At 42.6% G+C, this 18,191-nt stretch overlaps 1 protein-coding gene across 3 annotated transcripts in view; it reads right to left on the reverse strand.

The window, feature by feature from the left end:
- LOC135250101 (neuronal migration protein doublecortin-like) overlaps window positions 1-18,191 on the reverse strand; it is a 62,310-nt gene that overhangs the window by 23,275 nt on the left and 20,844 nt on the right. For all 3 annotated transcript variants that reach the window (XM_064326038.1, XM_064326039.1, XM_064326036.1), the window contains exons 2-3: window positions 12,159-12,605; window positions 7,488-7,831 (exon numbers count right to left, since the gene is read on the reverse strand). In XM_064326038.1, coding sequence (XP_064182108.1) covers window positions 7,488-7,831; window positions 12,159-12,522 — 708 coding nt within the window. In that variant the 5' untranslated portion in view covers window positions 12,523-12,605. The remainder of the gene's footprint in view (window positions 1-7,487; window positions 7,832-12,158; window positions 12,606-18,191) is intronic.

Below are 18,191 nucleotides of genomic sequence, written 5' to 3' on the forward strand. Positions count from 1 at the left end.
CTTTCTTTATTCTGCAGACACAGTCTCCTAGCAACCAGTCACACCAGCTGCCAGAGATGGATGGAGATAGGAGCAGCAGTAGAACGAAGGGGGGGGGAGGAGGGGGGGGGGCACATCAATACTCTGGCTGCGTCTTGCAGACTGGGTACTGAGCTTTGAACACTTCGTGGAGTGCAGACTTGTGTGACACGTGTCCAAGTGTCAGTCAAAGCCCAAAAACGCTATGTGGGTGTGCAGTGGCAGGAAGCTCTATTCTGGGACATCCTGAGCGTGATCAGAGCTAGACTATGCACCAGTAGCAGGCACGATTGTAGTTTCCAAACATGGATGTTTCCGAATTGATATTCTGCTGGTGCGGAGCAATCATTTTAGAGCAGGTGTCACACAGATCCAGTAATGTTTATATTACGCAGACGCATTAATCAAGTCTTATTTATCAGCTCTGTATGGTCATCCAGTTGACATAAATATCAGCTGGATGCCTGCTCTGAATCAATACAGGATTGAACATATCCATGAAATATGTGAGTACATCCCAGTAGAGGTTTCTTGCATCGAAGTCAAGATGCCAGAATGTGAAAAGGTTTGAATATACGGTAGCTATTAGCTTGTTGAACACTAAATAAGATTACATTCACTATACATTGATTATTTATATCAAGTTTAATGGCTAATAGGTATGACTGAATTTACTGTTTTTTACACATAAAATTTAGGCTCCATAGATACCATGCACAACAACTCACAGGAACAGAACATGGGTACAAATGTAAGTAAAAGCAATTTCCGTTCTATAAAGGAATCGTATTTTATTGTAGTTTTTATTAATTATTCATTTAGGTTGGCTCAAAGGCTTATTTTCATTGGTGATCTCTAGGCAGATCTAATCAATACTACAGAAATGTGTAAAGGGAAAACTATGACAAGGAAAAAATAAACAACTGCAAGTGTGAAATAGTGCTAAATGGTGACAAATGATAGCTTCACTATCAAAAGACAACGATTCACTTGTAGAATGATGGAGACCTCCTCTATTTGTCATAAAAAATATACAACTGATTGGTCATAAATTTAGACTGTTTCCCACAGAAAATGATCTAATTACATAATTGCCCAGACCAATCCGGTCTTGATAGATCAGTGTCTAAAACTAATGGCAATGTAGAGATTTATGTATGTGAATGTAGTGAAATGCTGACTTGTGGGAAGGGTGTAAGAAAGATTGAGGGTTCGAGGCATCAATGCTGTCGGAGACACACCAGCCTATCTAATATTATTATATTATATACTGTAGTCAACAACTGACTGAAGACAAAGGTAACCATTTGTACAAATACAAAGAAATTCAGGCTGCCCATTGCAAGAAATTGCACAACAAAGGAGCTTGGGGTTTTTATGTGGAGACCGGGGAGTGGTGCTGGGGGGGATTACAGAGGGCCAAACAATACAAGGGTGAAATCAATCAACAATGTTTAAATAACCTGAGAGAATAAGCATAGCAAGACTACATAACTTCTTAGCCAGGCAAAATTCCAATAATTCCATGAATTGTCTAGGGGGCATATTTAATAATCTTCAGGAATGTGATGGAGAATATCTAAATAGAAAAGATTCTTAATACAAAACGATCCTTAAAATATTACACATGCGTTTCAGTACAAGATACCAAGAGACATATTTTCCACATCCAGTATTAATTAGGCAACTAGAAGATCACAAAATAGAGTTTGAAATCTAATGATGATATTTCAGTCATCACCAATTAATTTTCAAAATACATATGTCCATATCTACAATAAATATTTTTCTCAATAGGATGAATTTGAAATATGAGCCTAGCCATGCACAAGGACAGGTTGATGTTTTCAGAAACCACTGAGCCCTTGAACTTCTCTCTGTTCTTGGTAGAAAGCCACCATCTGTCCCCTTGGGGTATTCCATTGTGTTATTTGTGATCAAACTGATCACACAATGGCATATGAAGTGGTTTGAAAACAAGCATTGGCTTGTCCACCTGGACTTGGTTCTGCGCCTCATCCAATCAAGATTGATTTACATCAAGCCAAGGTCCACCACACAGTCTGCAGAAATGTAAAAAGTAAGTCAGCAAATAAGTAAAGTTTATTTATATAGCACCTTTCAGCAGAATCACATGGTGCTTTACAATGATTTAAATAAATAAACAGCAGTATAAACATATAACAAAACACATAGAGAGACAATAAAAGTCCTACAGTCCCATGATATAGTCCATTCCAAGCTCAGGCTGTTCCTATAAACAGGCAGCCGTGTTCTTTTACCCCAAACAGAAAATGGCTTCCATGACATGGGACACATTAGGACAGATGCCTCAGAAACAAGCCTCCCAGGTCCACAAATTGAAGATGACACAGCAGCACTGCTTTTCAGCAGAGGCCAGTTATACTTCTATACAGTTTTAAAGAGTTCCTCTGGGACGATCTCAACAAATAGACTTAAAGCCATTTAATAGAGAGAGAGAAAATTGAGAGAGAGAGAGGCTGTGTCTCACAGGTCATTATTGACATACTGTCATTACATGTTAAAGCCTGATACAGCAGGACATGGTGACTTAAAGTCACCAGATTATTCACTTTAGTAGTTACACACCAATTTGCCAATGGGCTTAATAAGTGCTGTCGAAAAATACAGCAATGCTGCTTCATTTTATTCGCAGTAGATCGTGGATCAGCAAATCCCATCCCACACTGCATAGCACATCACTGCATCGCACACTTTAAAACTCATGCACTATCTGGGTGTGATCTTTTGCAAATCTTGCTCCCGTTGGAGGTGTCAGTGGCCAGAATGCCACCCTTTGTCTCCGTGATGCGGCAAACTGAATTATTCTGGAAGAGATCAGAGAGCGCTCTAAAGTACATATTAATTGAGGACAACCTCCCTAGGGGAGGAAAAAAAAGGCTGTAGGAGCATCCAGAAAATAGGCAATGGCTTTCGCAATCCCGGTTTTCCCTGGGTGCAGTGTTCTCAATGGCGATATACGAAGTGCGGGATTTGGAATTAGATGTGAATTAACCACCAAAGAGCCAGGCCTGGCTAGCGGCTTCAGCCAAAACTCAGTGTACTGCAGGGACAATGGCGGCCTGTTATCCCCCCCTGTATGTGTGAGGGCGGATAATGTTATTACAGATACTTAGCGAGGAAAAACAGCGGAATTTGAGCACTGCAAGGCCACACACACCGTAGCCCCTCCCCAACCAACGCCGAGTGGCTTATCAGAGGCTGCAGGCGCATATCTCCCTGATGCTGACTCAGGAACTCGTTCCTCCCCACACTGCTCGTATTGATGGCTGGAGGGCTTGGCTGAAAGGCGGTGGCTCAGGCCTACCAGAGAGAGCCGTGTCAGAGCCGTCTGCGCGGGGAGGGAATCACCGGGCTGGGTGGAAGACACCATCGGTAGCCCAGAATACGCGAAGGTGTCCATGAGTTCAGGTGCGAGCGGTTCACTGATTCCTCACTTTAGCAGAGGGACTGTGCTGCGCTCTCATGTTTCTGCATATACAGGCCACGTGTGTGTAATTCTCACCAAAAATACAATGAGAGGAGAGATTCCAAGAGAAAAAACTAAACATTTACTCAAGCTCTTAAACAGCTGTGGGATCGGTACTTGGTGTAATAACAATCAAATTAATCATGAATCGCTGCTTAAATAGCATGAAGATTTCTGTTTTCTTGTCCTCATATGAGATGATGGCTCCACAGTTCATAAGAAATGAGAGGAAACATATACATACACTATGGTGCATATTGTACTTTGAACATTTATTATGGAAATATAATTATGAAAACATTCAGAATAAAGTTTGGTTTCATTTTTAGAAATATTATATTTTTAGTTTTGAGACAAAGAGGAAACATATTGTTGCTACTTTTTTAGAACCTGTAATAGACTATGGAGACACAATTTATATGCACACATCCTCAACTACTTTACCTCTGATTTAGTATTTCCTCATCCACTCCTTTACTACATTTTATTACAGGTGCTGCATTGTTTACCCACCGCTGTCTTTTCAATGAATGGTCTGGATTAATATCCTGCAATGTATGCTGAACCATCCACTGACATATGTATACTTCAATAGGTCTAGAAGTTATGCTGCCGAAATTCCTTTAAATCCTGCTTCACTACTCCTGACTCAAAGGCAGTAGTGAAACAATCGTAGATCACAGATAAATGCACCACACTTGAACTTCTTTGATCTGAAGCAGCAAACGCCTTTGCACAATGACTGTGCAGTCTTTGAAAGCCCCTGTACACACATCCGGTGTATTGTGCCTGTCGCATCTGAACGAGTGACATCATTCTAAACTTCAGAGTCTTTATTGTGGGCCCAGGTCACCCGCAGCACCAGAGGCCCAGTAAAGGCCTTTTGTTTGCGCCGTGTGTACAGTACACATCCCCTGACTCCTCCCACAGAGCACGGCTGAGAACAGTCATGGGCACAGCCCTGCATTCAGGTACGACACCTCTCTCCCAGAAGGCCTTAGCCCTTGACCTGGTTCACAGCAGTGCTCCCAAATCAAAGCCGGCCTTGTCTTCACAAGGGATCACTGAGTACATTCCTTAAAAAAAAATGCCACTGGGCACATCTATAGTGATCGGTGTAATTCATCAGCTGCTTATAGAGTAAAAGTGGCAGATCTATTTCATTCTGAGACAATTGTGCCTTCTCGCAAGATAATGGCAAACAGGAAATGGTTGGCCACCAGGATGATATGTCATCCAACAGAAACTGGGGGGGGGGGAAAGGCTACAGACACAAAAGGTGGTGTGATGCCTGACAAGCCTCAGGCCCTTGGCAGCAGCTGAGTGCCACCTGTAGGATCACCAAGCTCCTATAGATGTAATGCCTGCAGCACTGACTATCCCTCTAAAGTCAGTACTGCAGCACAGACCAGACAGAGCCTTTCCCTTCATATCTGCCTTTTGTGATACGCCTGCATTGTGACATGCTAAAGCAGAAGTAACAGTCTCAGCTACTTTTATCACCACTTCTGGTCACTAAAGATCAGGAGGGAAACAATGCTTGTCCTTTTAGACTTGAAGACTTGAGATTGACTTTATGTTTAACACAAATAACAGACAATCTGCCTCTGGCTCGGGGGAAGAATGCATGAGGGAAAACTAGCTGTAGGCTGATTGACTGTTCCGTCCACACAAAGACAGCCCTGAGGTGGCTCACTCTGGAAGTGTCAAATAATGTGTAAAAATATGGGGTGAGTGCTTTTCTATGACAGTGCTAAATGTACTGGCGGTGGATTATATTTGGATACTGCATCTATGCACCCTGTCTGGTCCTGTCCTCTCCCCTTAGCTTTCAAACTGCATAAGAATTGCTGAGCCAAGTGGGACACCCCTGCCCTAGATACCATAGAAAACTGAAAACAATCTAAATCACGCACAGTCCCAGTTATTTATTAAACTCATAATCTCATGTCTGTCCGTAATCACATGGTCTGCATCCTGAGAGTGAGAACCAAAATGGTTCAGATTAAATCTTAAATCTTTAATCTGCACAGCAGGCCCATTGATGAGCTCTAAATGTAGGGCTTCCCAACTACAAATCGGTCTTTCCAATCTATATGAAATAACTCTAATATGGTACCATACAGCAGCATTTCCCAGCCGGTGTGCCACGGCACTCTGGTGTGCCGTCAGGCAAGGTCAGGTGTGCCGTGTGAAAAATCCTTTAAAAAAATCTTAATGTTGATAATGGTGTTTATTTTTTATGCTTTTGAGAGTGGTGTGCCATGAGATTCTGTAAATTTGGAAAGTGTGCCGCGGAAGAAAACGCTGCCATACAGTATATCGAATAAATCTTAAAAGATAGTGGGAAATAAATTGCTATTCTAAATTCGGGTAATCATTAATGCCCCACTTCCTGTAAAATACACCCCAAGGCTTTTATGAACAGAAAAAGGCTGACTTTCATCATTTAAATTATACCTTCTCTAGGATATTATACATAACCAATGCATGCAAATCATAGACCAATAGCCTGTTAAATGTGACACGAAAGTTCTCTGGAATTTCAAAATACATTCACACACTTCATTAAGCAGCTTTTGATTCTAAAACATTATGAGAAGCACAAAATGGAGGAGGGACTGGCGTTATACATAGGGTACATCAGCCTTATTGAACATGCAGGGAAAAAGTAGGATCATGACATGACATTCCTAATTCAACGATGACCCACACAGCAAAACCTGCCATCACTGTCAAGGCAAGGGGACACCAGCAATGCAACCCCCACAAGCATCCCAATCCCAAATTTCAAAACCACTTCCTGCCTGTCCATAGATGCGACACCCACTTCACAAGACACGTCAGGCACTGATTGGAGATCACAAAGGAACACGGGGGCGGTCTGGCATGTAGCCATACTGTACAAACACCTCAAGGACATTCGAAGCGTCCATAAAGCCCTGCTTTGTTAGAGTCAGATGCTCCTCAGAGCTGAGAGGGCATAGTGTTTCAGCGCGGTACTTAAAGTTAACAGGAGGAAGTGGGGGTGCTCATGCATATCTGCGGTGTACGCTGAGTTGTTCAGTGAGGCTTTTGAGCGGCTTGAGTTACAGAAGCCCCACATTCAGATGCCGGATCACTTACAGTTCTGCAAAGAGCATCGCCTTGCCTTTGGATCCATCGTAAAGAAGAAGAAAAAAAAAAAGATGAAAAAGCTACAACGTTCTTTTGTGGACCAACAAACCTAGCCAGACGCTGCCGATTGCCGCATCGAATGTCACCTCGATGGTTACTGTTGTCCTCTCAAGTTTCGCCAACATCAGATTTCAGTGATGACTTCTATATTCGGCCTGTGGCTACTGCACTCTCCATGAAAGCAATACTTTCAGTAATCCTAAATGTGGGTCCCACACCACTGTGCTTTGTCTAAACACCTGCGTCTTATCTAATTTGTTAAGAACCGGGAGGAATATGATATCCCATGTTTCTTTCAATAGAAAGCACTGACTTTTACGTTTTATTTTAAGCAAGTCACCTTTTCTATCACCATGGACTAGCATTGGAAATCCAAAAATCAGAGAGGATTTGGGCGTATTTTTCACTGATAATGTTGAGACAAACTAATTTTATATTTGCCACCTCATGTTTTACAAGGGAAATGCATATTGAAAGTGATCACAGTGGGACAATCGTAATGTTAATACCATGATAGTACCACAATAAATTTCCCAGAAATTAAAAAGACGTATCAATACAACCCACATCACTGATGTTTTGACAGATGCGCAGAGACATTTCTCTGACACCTTTATGAGATTGCGTGCTCCAGGGCTAATCCTGAAGGCATCCTGGGACCAATCACTCAGTGGGTCCTGCTCCACATTTTGAGACCCGCTGACCATACCTTTGTACTCTAATATGGAGCCATGTAGCATAGAGGGGTGGAGCACCGGGGCCGGAGAGGCGTGTGCCGTACCTGCTTCCCGTCGAGGGTGTAGATCCTCTTGACCGCGCCGCTCTCCAGCTTGATGGCCTCCGTGATGTCGGTCAGCACCTGCTCGAACGAGTGGGCCGTCTTCTTGTTGAGCAGCACTCGCACCACCTTGCGCGGTTTGGAGCCGCTGCGCATCACCGTCACCAGCTTGGGCCGCACAAAGTCCTTGCTCTCCTTCGCCTCGCCGGCCCCCTTGCCGCTGGCTAGCGACTGCAGGCCCTTCTGGTTGGCCGAGGCCTTGACGTTGACGGACCAGTTGGGGTTGACGTTCTTCGTGTAGTCGACCTTCTTGTAGAAGTTCTCCGACGCGCAGACATAGCTCTCTCCTGTGACGGAAGGAAAGCGGAGTGATGAGGAGGAAGGCCTCGCTTTTTCTACAGTATGCGGTGCATATTTTTTCCGCTTGCTCAGGAATGTGTGCTAAATAGCACAATGGAGAATTGGGAAGGGTTTCAGGTTTAAATACCACATGGGACACAGCTCATCTGAAATTTCTCACCAAGGTAACAAGGTCATCGGATACCTCTATTAGTTGAATAAGGTTCAAGATTTTTCTGTAATTTTTTTTTTGTGGGTCTACTGATAGCACATGTAAATGAAATAACATTTCATTAATGTACAAATATATCTAGACCACAGTTCATTACACATGATTTTATCTCCCTCTTTTTAATATTGAAAATAGGTGTACTTATTTTACATTTAAAATGGTCAGCACAGTGGCTTCCATCTCATTATCTAGAGTTGGCAAATTTGCTTCAACATTTCTGGCTATGAATCAAAGAGGTGGTGCTTTTGTTCATTTATGAAACTGGCAGTAGTAGGCTGTCAAAATCAAGGCTCTTTGTACATTCAGTATTGCTGAGATTAGCATTGGATCAGCTCAGGAATTTATTTTTTGAGATAGAGGATATTATGTAAATATGAAGCATTATGCCATTAATATTAAATTTAATTTGTACAATGGGCAGATATACTGTATGTAGTCTGGTGAGATATAGATATATTCCACACTCCAGAACTCCATAATATAAGCCATTTAGTATATACCTGGACCGCTACTTTATTGCACCGGTCTTATGGTTAGCAACTAACAACAGCATTAAAATCAGCGTCACATGATTATTGGGAAATGCTTTCTGTCCTTTCAATCAATAATGTGCCGTCATGACAATATTACTGCTCAGCTTTCATCATCGGACTTCCATTAGAGGATGTTGGGGGAAACTGAAAAATAAATGCCAGGACATGATCTGTCATCTACCGGCCGGTCCTTTTAAATATGAGTCTGTATGACTTCCCACCCCGGGTGTCATTCCCTCTAATTGCAGCCTGCACATATTGACCAAAAAGCCACATGGGGAGGGTAGGGGGTCAATTATCTCATGGAAGAGGAAGAGACACTGAAAAGCCCTCATCCCCTTCTGTCCTCCAATAGTCTTCCAGAATCTTCTGATAGAGGAGATGTAAGTGTAAGTGCAGCTCCATCCGTATAAGTGTACCTCCGTCCAGTGCTTATATTACACTTGTAATTCAAGCTAATGTTGTAGCTTGTTGTCATGCCTCCTAGTCTGACTTAACATGACTCCCTGACCTTGCCTATTCTAACTTTGTGTACTGGACATATTGTGTTCATGGCTATGATTAACTGTTACATAATGAGTATTGTACCTGATCGAACCTGCATTTTGTCGTTGTTCCAATGACCTTCGGTATACATGCCATTTAGATTATTCAATCTCAGTGGAACTTCCAGGTAAAATAAAGGTTAAATAAAAAAATAATAATTTAATGTGTTTTGGGGAGGACATTTTGACATTTTTAGACGTTGACATGCACTGAGTAAATCCACCACAAACAAATGAGCAGACAGAGTGGGATTGTCTACAGAGAAGGCTAAGCCCACTTAGAGAGGGTATTCAACGTAACCGAAAACTCCTGCCACAGAGACAGATGGTGACAGAGAGGACAGGCAGGGGTCACAGGTCTATGTGGGGAAGAGGAAGTGCCAAATACCGGCCCTCCACAAAATGTTTGGCTCAACAGGAATTTCACATATGGTTTGCTTGCGTTATAAAGACATTCCATATGGAAAAACACTTTATGGTATACAAAGTTCTGCACAATGATTGTTTTTTTTAAATCTGGTTTCCTAAACGTTCTCTCTCTCCCCATTCCTTCCACTCCGCGTCTGACAGAAAGTCTCTCTCACAAGTTCTCACCACATCTACAACACATCTACAGGAGATGTCTATTCCTGCATGCAGGGTGTTTTCTTCAAACTGCATACTTTAGGTTCTGTGTCAAAAGATCAGGCACTTTTTACTGTGCAGAAAAAGCAGGCTCTGCCACTGCCTCCCTTCAGTGTGAATCACAAATCAGGAAAACTATCTGAAAGAAAAAAAGATCAGCTCTCCCCAAAACCACAATGCACTTTTCAAGAATTATGCTGGAGATTATATGTTGTGACAGTATGATATATTCACTAAAGCGAATCTCTTGTTTCCTATTCCTTGTTTCAGTCAGGAAGTCATTTTTGCTCTGTCTAACATCCATGGGGCTTGCTTACAAACATGATGGATTAGAGGAGTACCAGTGGAGTGAATAATATAGAAAACAGCAAGTCGAGTGTTGTATACACCTTGAAAGGCGTATTCAAATTTAAAATGATATACTGTAAGTCCGTTGAAACAGTAAAACTATGGGCCCCCATCATCTGATTTTAAAAACTGAGTTTGGGCCTTTTTTCTGGTTCATGACACGGAACGATGATTTGTGAACTAATTAAAATGGGAAACTAGTTCAAGTAAGAGTAACAGAGGTATAATTAATGTTTAATGAGACGTGCCTAACATTCAAGCCAAACAGAACAAGGGTAGGATTCCACGCCATCAGATCAACCGCAGTTCCTGAAAGGCAGACGGAATCTTCCTGCTGTTTGAAAGAGACAGTTGGGCCCAGATGTGCCCTCCCTGGAGGCAGTCACACTTATTATAAGAGGTGTTTTAAATAGACTCAACTGACAGTGCTCTCAGTAACAGCTCTACAAAGAGGTTACAGAGCGGCAGAATTCACCCTGATGTCTCTGGTTGCAATTTGTACTGAGAAAACATGATTTATTTGGGATCAGAGACAAATACAAGATACACAATCTACATCAAATGGACATAACTGCCAATTATAATTGCTTCTGATTATCTTCTAATTGAAATTATCTACTCATTACACTGCACAAGATTCAACATTGGAGAGATGATCCATCTAAAAGCCCCTGAGCCAGGTGATTATCCTGCTCACAGCTGTGACATGGTCTGTGAACTGTAAGATAAACTGACATTAATTATTAATTTCATACATAATCAATAATAACCTTACACATACCTGAAGCCTTTAACCCTCCAAGAAAATACATAGCAGTTAATGCTATGTGATACATTGTTTGGATGAGGTTTCCTGTCAGCAATAGAGTAGTCGAGTGTAACTGTAATCAGAAAAATGTGTTCAGGGTTTCTGAGGATATGCAGGGCCTCAGCCACCATGATGTCTTCATCTTATGTACTCTCAGGGAACCAGGGGAAGCGCGTAGAAGTGAAATCAAAACTCACCATAGCTAATCCAATAACAGCCCAGTTAGGATTGTAATTAATCGCAGAAACCAGCCATTTTCCCGGGATATTTTCTCAATTAATTGGATTACAATCTGTGCTGTGACAAGTTAATTAGCCAGTAAAGCATTTAAGAGAGCCCTTGCACCTCTGGACGAGGGAATGCAGTCTCATACACCTTGGAAATGCCTGGAAGGTGCCAATTTACGCACTATCACAGACATCTATGGGCCTTAATGGTTCATTCGAATGCACTCGGCTGTAATGGACTCTGTGATGGTTGTAATGGCTGCAATGTGAGTTTAACTAGTCTGTTAATGGTGAGTGTGTCAGATGGTCACTACTCCGCTACCAACTTACCTGATGTAGCATATCGTCACCCTCCAAACAAGGGCAAAGTGCGCACAGGGACATGGTAAATGTCAGATTCCTAACTGAATGAGAGAGTTTGAGCTGAGTTTGCATTACGGTCCCTGCCTGATGCCGTTGGCAGGTCAGCATTGGGGCTGAAGGCCCAAAGTCTCGCTCTAATCCCCTGTAGCAGGCTGGCCGGAGAGGCAGACGAGCAGCTGCTCCGGCACTAAAGCCGGGCTCTAACGGAATCGGCTTTCCCCATGGAGACGAGACGCAGAGGCACTACATATCCCACACATTGAGATTGGGTGAGGGACTCACTCAAGAAGCTCAGACACAGCACGCTAACTGTGCATACTGTCACCTGGCCAGTTCCCGCATTACAGGGAGGCGATACAGAGGAATCTGTCTCAGCTGGGGACCCTGGGATCACAGCCTTGTGTGGGGCATTTTCACATGGAATTTACATTTTGTATTTCTAAGGCCTATCCAGTAATTGCATGAACACAGGGTAATTAACTGGGGAGGAATTGGCTTCAAAGAATCTCAGTCAGTTTTGTCCATACGCTGAATTTTGATGGACACAGCCTTAGGGAACCCCTGGATGGCTGCTAAGGTAAAGAACACCCCCCCCCCTTGCCTCCCCCCCCCCCCCCCAAAAGAGACCCTGAGGGCAGATGGTGTGACGGCTCACCTTCCTCGAGCTCCTGCATGGAGGTGATCTTGCGTGTCCCATCGATGGTGAAGATGAAGCGCACGCCCTGCGGCAGGTTGATGTGGTCGGAGAGCGAGCGCGTCAGGTCGGCCAGCAGGGCGTCGAAGGTGCGGAAGCGGTCGGTGGCCACGGCGTACACGATGCCCTTGAAGTAGCGGTCGCCGTTGCGGTAGAAGCGCACCTTCTTGGCCTTCTTCTCGTTGGTGAGCGCCTGCAGTGTGCGCGTGCGGTAGAAGCTGCAGTGGGCGCTGTGGGTGGGGCTGGGCAGCCCGTTCGCTCGGGCGTTCCGGGTGGTCCGGGACATCTTGTCCCGCTCGTCAAAGTGGCCAAAGTCCTGATCCATGGCGGCCGCGGCTAGGGGGACGTCGGTAACGATGGCGGGGGGGGGTCGATGCTATGAAGTGAGCTTTGGTGTTGTGGAGAAACCTGACAAAGAAAACGCAAAATGTTGTAATGTTTTATGTTGCTATTAGTATGACACCCACTTGTACTGTATATCCAACGGCACCGAAATATCAAGCATCTGAACTTCTAGTGCAGCGTTTTCTCAAATCATGCACACTGGATTTTATTGTGACTGAACTCTCAATAAAATATATTTCAGCAAGTTATTAATTAAACACTGATCTGGAACTGACATCAGAGAACAGTGTCTTCTAGGCGGAAGTTCTCAACTTTAGAACAGCATGTACTGCATACTAAATTCCTCCCGTCTATTATCTATACCCACTTATTCCTGGTCAGGGTAGCGGGAGGTGCTGGAGCCAATCCCAGCATGCATTGGGCAAGAGGCAGGAATAAACCCAAGACAGTTTGCCAGTCCCTGGCAGGGCACACACACCATTTTCTCACACATTCATACCTATGGGCAATTTAGACTCTCCAATTAACCAAACCTGCATATCTTTGGACTTTGGGACGAACCCTGAGTACCTGGAGGAAACCCACGCGAACACGAGGGGAACATGCGAATTCCGCACAGAAAGGCCCCGGCTGAGATGCAAACCAAGGACCTTATCGCCGTGAGCCAACAGTGCTAACCACTGCATACTAAATTAAAGTACAAATACATCACAAGCAGCTTTTTCAAAATATTGAACTGTTCAGGTCCTTGACCACAGCTGCACATTTAAAAATCCATAATATATTCGAAGATGCACACACAATTTGTGTTCCTGTCCTTTCTGGTAACTGTTTTCCCCATGGCAGGCAACCCGGTCGTGCTCAAGCACTTGCTGGTTTTCATGGCCAGCCTGGATCAGGTATCGCTCTCTCTGTCCCACCGGAAGAGTTGATTTTCCTAGATGAATTGCGCTCAAGGCAAAGCCTTCAATTAGGACCATCAGTATCGACTGAACCCGTCCCACACACACACACACAACGCACACCACTCAGGGAGAGAAGTCGTTCTGACTGAATGAATAAATAAATAAATAAATAACACAACATGACGGTAACAGGAGAGCGAAGAAACAGAACCCCGATTGGAGTGCTCCGACCAGAGCAGGACTCATTAACATTTCATCACCTGCACGCCAGGTGAGCGAGAACGCTGCAAAGCACAGCAGCTCTGTAGCTGAGAGTATAATCCAAAGGGCTGTGTGGATATTTAACACTGCAAGTGTACACAGAGAGAAGCTAGATTAATTTCAAAAAGGACACCCATAGCCTTGTTGCTACTTTTTTTTTTACTTTCTTTTACCTCAGGTGGTTAATAACTTACTCGCAAGCTTCAGTTATTTCCCATTCAGAGTACACTACTGTGTGTATTCATTGCTATTTCCTGAGCCGTACTCATTTAAATAATCCAGGCCATCATATTTGTAACTGTAAAAACTAATATTCAGAGTCGGTAACTTCTGAGAGAGAGATATTTTTCCCTGCAATCAGCAGTCAGTCGGTTTTTTCTAATGAATGATATTTGTGATAAACATAATTTTTCCAGTTAAAATAATTATGCCTTAGTTAAATTAGCATGGTGAGTGGGCCATGAAAAAGGTCTGCAGCAATACATTTCTCTTAATATTATTCTATCACATGCCACTTACCAATGGATAACCACTTGTATAAAATGCTGCAGCAAAAAACCAGGCTTTATCTCTGTGTGTTCCCCTGGCGTTATGGGCATATTTCCTTTCAATTTGCATAGATAGATATAACAACATATAATGTATATTAAGTAAGTTATCTTAATATAATTATATTGTAATTATGTTAACTACATGGCTTTATTAATTAGGCAAATACTGGGCTTCCACAGTTGAATAACAAACGAAGTCCAGTATTAATAACATTTTTTAAAAATGCATACAATAATTATAATTATAATAATATTCATAATTATAATTATAATTTGTCATACTCATCTTGCCTAACAATGATCAGTAACACTAATATCAGATATCTCTCAAGGGATTAAGGAGTGACCAAATATTGGATGTTATGTTAGTCTATGTTCTGTTTTAATTTATGAAAGCTATTCTGCGGTTTTGAAAGAGTTAAATAGCTCATTCTACCACTGGCGATCCAGTTAGGTAAAAAAAAAAAAAAAACTTTGTGTATGGCCCACAAAGTCCTGCTAGATAATGGCTAATAATGATGATTGCAACATGCGCCTGACCTGTTTGGCAGAAACACCAGGGTCTTGAATTTTGTGCAGAGAGGATTACAGAAGGAAAAAAGGAAAGATGGGATGTGGCTTTGTGAGATGTGAGGGGAAAGACCAGCTAAGGCCGAAGAGCAGAGTTTGGAGTCAGTGAAAGTGGTCTGGTGGTACAGGCAAGAGGGAGAGAGCGGCAGCAGGCCCTGCAGGACCAGGCAATGGCTATGCCCACACATTGGGAAGAGACATGTGGTTGGGAAGAGATGGTGGAATGAAATGTGTGGCTGCTTCTCATGTTGCCATCCAAAAAAAAACATGCAGGAACTGGTCACCTAGGTGATATTCCTGTAATTGCTTGCAATTGAGAGGAACAGGTGATTAATTTGGCAGGTTGTGGAAGAGCAACACTGCGTTACCAGTCAGTGAAAGGAAGTGTCGTAGTGATGAATTGATCGTGTCATGTGTTAAATATTTAGATCCATTGTAGAGACCGACACTAGAGTTCTAGGGTTGAGTCTCTTCCTCCCCTTGATGACGCCCCCTGACAACTGTCTCAAGCTTGAAGCCTCATTTAAAAGTCTGTGGCAATAGATTGTGAGTGCTTTGCAGGTACCGTTTTTTTTATTTTTTTTATATGTGTTCTCTGATTACAAGATGCAAAGCACATCATACGTCGCTTTGGTGTATGGCTTATGCAAAATCATAGTTGAAGTATGCACGTATATACTGTATCTCACATGGTGCTTTGGAGATAATCACTGAAACATGGATGGAAAAATTTGATACAAGCAATGCTACATATCCAATTATGGATGGAGTCCATGCTTCTTCAAAAGCAGGAAGACACAAGTGACACATGATTGGATAATAGCTCTTAATGAATTCTTTTTGTAGCAGACACAAAGTGAGTTAAGCATTCAGTTGGATGCCAAGCGGTGCAAAAAGTCCAGTCAATGCCAAGCTCTCTCCCTCTCTCTCTCTCTCTGAACATCTGCTCATTCTAAAGAAAAACCGGTCTCCTCTCATTACCCAACTGTGTCTGGGTAACATGCCCGCCCAAGCATTACCCGTCACCCAGGTCTGACTGCACTCTGGGTCTGCAGTTTTGAATAATCAAAGGATTCGTCTGAAAGACTGAATACACTCGAAACCCTTTTTCAGTCGAGCGTCTTTATGGCTACAGGCTTTGGGGTCTTTTTTTATGTTCGCTATCAGGGCTTGAAGGATTGACACTGGTGCCAGGGACAGAGCCCAGAGACAATGCGGGCACTGAGGGCCTCTGCAAAGACCTGCGGAAGCACAAATTGCAGCCCTTACTGGGAGGGGGTTAAACACAAAGCACAGGCTCAGTTCGATGCAGGAGAAGCTATTTTCTCCACTGAAGCTCTGAGCCTCTCCATCTGCAATCCCTTTAGGGGTGTGAAACCTAATGATGTCACCCTTCCCACCAACCATGTCTGAATGATAAATGACGTGAAACATTCTAATAATATGAAAGAAGTTAAGCGTTACATACCATTTTATTGGATTGCGTTCGGCCAAAGCCACTTACAAAAGCAGATACCAAATAAGCTACAAATAATATTTCTGGAAGAAGAGTTTTTCCCACATTTTCAGGGGTAATAATCAGCTGGTTAATTGAATCATGTGGCATTAAAAGTTCATTTATAATTCACTTAATAGCCACAGTTCTAATATTTTAAAAGTTAGTAGCTGAGTAGATTTTCAAGTCACAAAATATCACTACTGCCTTGACTCCTGGCATTCACCCAGCTATGTCGTAAAAGAAATGCAGCTTTTATTTAATGTAATCTACCACTCTATATTGTATGAAATGGCTATTAAGTGTGTTAGCATACATAAGTCTTCACTTCCCCCTCCTTTATGTGTCAAAGCACCACATGATCTATAACTCTTAGAAAGACAGCTATAATGCCAGTCATATCCCAGTGCCACCAGTCCCATTTCTGATTAACAGAATGCTCCTGGATTGCTCCTTGTTCGTCAATCTTCCCGGGGTTATTGATCAGGATGTTGCACACAGCCAATTTCTAAACAGTCCCTTGCTGTGTCCACGTCAATAAAATGCCCCATCTTGGACCAAGACACTTCACACTTCCTGGGTCACTGCATTGTCCCGTCCCTGATCAATTCCCAACCCCAGTCTTCAATCAATGCCGTGTGCACTCATGGTTTCTCATTCATTCTCATTCAACCTTCTGCCACACCCCCATCCCCAATCTTCTGACCCAGATGGGACACTGGGCCATATAGCACTTTCTTCTAAAGGTCCCGTATCTACATGCCCTACAAACTCAGAAGAAAAGGTACAAAAAGTGCCTAAAAATGTGCAACGCTTGTCACTTGGGGGCGACCCTATAGGTACATTAAATTGTTCCCTTAGCCATGGGTTTAATTTGTACTGTTTTTTTGTTTGTAAAAGGTACTTATTAGGCCCGAAAGAACATCATTGCACCTTTCAGGGTACATTTGGGAAATCTGTTCCTTAAAGAACAAAAATGTACCTCCACCGTACCTTTATTTCTGAATTTTTTATGCAGAACTGCACATATGAAGAGAAAGCTGGTGAACATGACTGCTTTCAAAAATGCCCCAGGCGCAAAATTAAAGCAGCAATACAGCTGTACGAATGTGTCATTTTCCCCTGTTTGAAAGCTACAAGCTATAGGCTGACTACATAGTCGCTTGCTTTAAAATAATTGATTTTCAAATATTGATTGCTAAAATACAGGTTTCACATGACAGTTTGTATTTCAGCTCATTCCTTATTTAATCTCAAATGCAATTGACTCCAGCTGATTGTTTTTAATGCTTTCTATATGACCGACAGAACCCAACCGAGGATAAAAAAACTGGGACCCTGGCACAGGATAATAGTTGCTTAAATGTTATGATTGGGTTAGTGAGGTACAGTACATAACAGGTGGTGAGCTACATAACACTGCAAACAACAGAGGAAACTGAAGTAAAGTTCTGGTCTTATCTCACCGTAGATCAGATAAATGTATTTTAGCCATTAGTCTGGATAAAAGGATCTGCTAAAGAAATGCAGTGTAACCTCTCATGGTAATGAACAGTAAGTAGTTACGGGCATTGTCATCGAAGTAATCGGTTAGCCTGGTGATTCAGCCTAATAGAAACCCTTATCAGCATTGTGTCAGCATCGTTCAAGTCATCTTTTTCCTTGCCTAATGGAAAGACCTCTTTTTTTCTCAGCCAACTCATCCTCCATTTTTTATGAGGGCGAGAATTTGGAGTTGCCATCATCTGCAATCATCAAATGATTTTTTTTCAACAACAGAATTAGGTCACACTTTAGGTTTTTTTTTCAGAGCAGTATTTATCTTTGTTTTACAACTTTTCCCATTCCATATGGAAGCTTTGTATCA

The sequence above is a fragment of the Anguilla rostrata genome, chromosome 3, assembly GCF_018555375.3.
Source record: "Anguilla rostrata isolate EN2019 chromosome 3, ASM1855537v3, whole genome shotgun sequence".
Lineage (NCBI taxonomy): Eukaryota > Metazoa > Chordata > Actinopteri > Anguilliformes > Anguillidae > Anguilla > Anguilla rostrata.